At 32.8% G+C, this 2,241-nt stretch overlaps 1 protein-coding gene across 1 annotated transcript; it reads right to left on the bottom strand.

Moving 5' to 3' along the window:
* Positions 1-272: 272 nt before the first annotated feature.
* LOC110872059 (transcription factor MYB62) lies at positions 273-1,672 on the bottom strand. The gene is made up of 3 exons (XM_022120820.2): positions 1,397-1,672; positions 1,151-1,280; positions 273-1,065 (listed from the first exon to the last, which is right to left on the bottom strand). The coding sequence occupies exons 1-3, from the start codon at positions 1,545-1,547 to the stop codon at positions 525-527; spliced, it is 822 nt and encodes a 273-aa protein (XP_021976512.1). The 5' UTR covers positions 1,548-1,672; the 3' UTR covers positions 273-524.
* Positions 1,673-2,241: the final 569 nt, after the last annotated feature.

Genomic DNA, 2,241 nt, shown 5'->3' on the forward strand with positions numbered 1-2,241 from the left:
TTAAGAAAAGCTAAAACCAAAACCTCGTGCAGGTTTCGTTTTAATCTATAACCAAACCGCGGGATTAAACTAAAGCCACTCACTCATCTTAAAACTCATATGCACCAATATTGAGACATGACACTAATGATTGCAATAACCAAGTTAAAAAGCATATTAAAGTCGAAAGAAAAGACGTTCACGTCATTGTTAACATCGTATCATATATATTTAACAACTATCCCATTAGCATTTATATCATTTTCGACTTTTGAAGTTATTGGAGGGCATAATAGGCTTATCACTTTACTCTTTTCATATTTCCTCTCAAGACTTGACATTTGGGGGTAACAAACCCCACCCCCTACATCCTACCTACATGTCAACACTTAGAACCAAAAATATCACTAGCTACACCACCTAATAATTATAAAGTATATGTGGTGGCATACAATATGATAACATACTATGTAATACCTTAAAAACATGGGCTTTCTACCTTTTTCCTGGTAAATATATAGATATATTTTTTTTATAAAAGTAAATTACTTCTTGAACTGCCACAATTCATCCATGTTCCAAAAGGTGTCATCCGCGAACTCATTGCTCGTCCAATCAATCCCCGCCATTTGGAACTCGAACGCTGGCATGTCACTTGACATAAATTCTTGCGTGTTTGACTGGTTGAAACTCATGACATCAAAGTTATTATTATCCACAATGTAACCATTGCTTTGGACTGAATTTTCGGGCAAGTACGGAAGCATAATTCTCTTGGAATTTGATGAATAGATGTTCGAGTTTGAACTTGTGTTCTCCATTAGGGTTTCTTTGCTTTGTGGTTGAGAGTTGAAGTTCTTGTGATTAATTTCCATAGTTGAGGTTGAAGTAGATGATGATGAGGGTGAACTAAGCTCCAGCTTTTCTATCAATCTTGGTACCAAATATTGACGAAGTGCCTCGACAAATATCTTGCTATTAGAGTCGATCTTGAGATGGCGAGCTTGTTTTTGTACTTTTGTTCTCCAATAGTTCTTGATCTCATTATCTGTTCTTCCCGGCAAGTTTTGTGCAATTTTGGACCACCTTGAACATAACACATAAATTAACTTTAGAATTTAAAATAGTAATTTTAGAACTTCTTTGTGTGCTCATATATACACAGACTCACCTATTACCCCACTTGGAATGTAGTTCAAGGATCAAGATTTGTTCTTGTGGTGTAAGATTTCCATGTTTAACATCTGGCTTTAGGTAATTCAACCATCGTAGCCTACAACTTTTCCCCGTTCTCTTTAACCCTGAAAACAAAAATGATTAAACATAACTCAAAAATAAAACCACACAAGGAATAGAATCATGATATACTATACTATGATCAATAACAAACTTTTCCATCACGAGTTTTTTCGGGTACCTGAAGCTTTCGCTAGCGAATTCCAACGTCCTTCGCCATGACAAGTGATGTAATGAATAAGAAGATTGTCTTCATCAAGTGTCCATGGCCCTCTTCTTAGCTCATCAAGTTGTTCATTGCAAGAACTTATTATCTTCTTAGAAGCCCTCATGGAGGTTAGAAGGTATGAAAGTAATAGACAAAAGTGGGAGAATTATAGATGTTAGTGATGTTTTTGGGACTAGAATGATTGGGGCTCCTAGTGGAGGTTTTATATGGGCAATGATATAAAGTGAATACCAAGAGGGTTTTATTCTAAAACTTTAGAATATAGGCAAGTACATCCTCGTGATAAGGTAGCCTCCCTACAAAAGATATTAAATTAAATTTATTAGCCCAAAATATTTTAGTGATATCTTTAAAGGAGTAATAAAAACTTATGTATTACTGTAATTTTACTTATAATAAAAATTTAAGGCTCTTGAAGTTTTAGACATAAAGCCGTAGCTTGTTTCTTTTATAAAATTAGACCCATCCTCGTTAGTCGTTACATACATTCTTTTGTGTTTTTTCCTACTTTTAGTGGCATTTTTTGGTGTCACTATACAAATACTATCTATAAGTATAAATTATTTTAAAAATATTGTTCACTATAATATAAGAATATATAATATTGTGTGTGTGTGTATATATATATATATATATATATATATATATTTAACAATAAATAATATGTTCTGTATACAAGAATATTCGATAGACACACATATATAAGTATAATATTGAAATTATCTTGAATAGATATAGATAAATAAAGAAGGCAAATGGAAATTTTTCTAAGGTGTGGATTTGTCATTGTATGCAAT

This window comes from Helianthus annuus, chromosome 8 (genome assembly GCF_002127325.2).
Source record: "Helianthus annuus cultivar XRQ/B chromosome 8, HanXRQr2.0-SUNRISE, whole genome shotgun sequence".
In the NCBI taxonomy this organism is placed as follows: Eukaryota; Viridiplantae; Streptophyta; class Magnoliopsida; order Asterales; family Asteraceae; genus Helianthus; species Helianthus annuus.

Bases quoted from the DNA above. Each gene is read 5' to 3' on its own strand.
- LOC110872059 (XM_022120820.2), bottom strand. From the start codon at position 1,547: ATGAGGGCTTCTAAGAAGATAATAAGTTCTTGCAATGAACAACTTGAT. The intron at 1,281-1,396 runs GTACCCGAAAAA...TTTTGTTTTCAG, and splicing joins TTCGCTAGCGAAAGCTTCAG to GGTTAAAGAGAACGGGGAAA. The intron at 1,066-1,150 runs GTGAGTCTGTGT...GTTATGTTCAAG, and splicing joins CATTCCAAGTGGGGTAATAG to GTGGTCCAAAATTGCACAAA.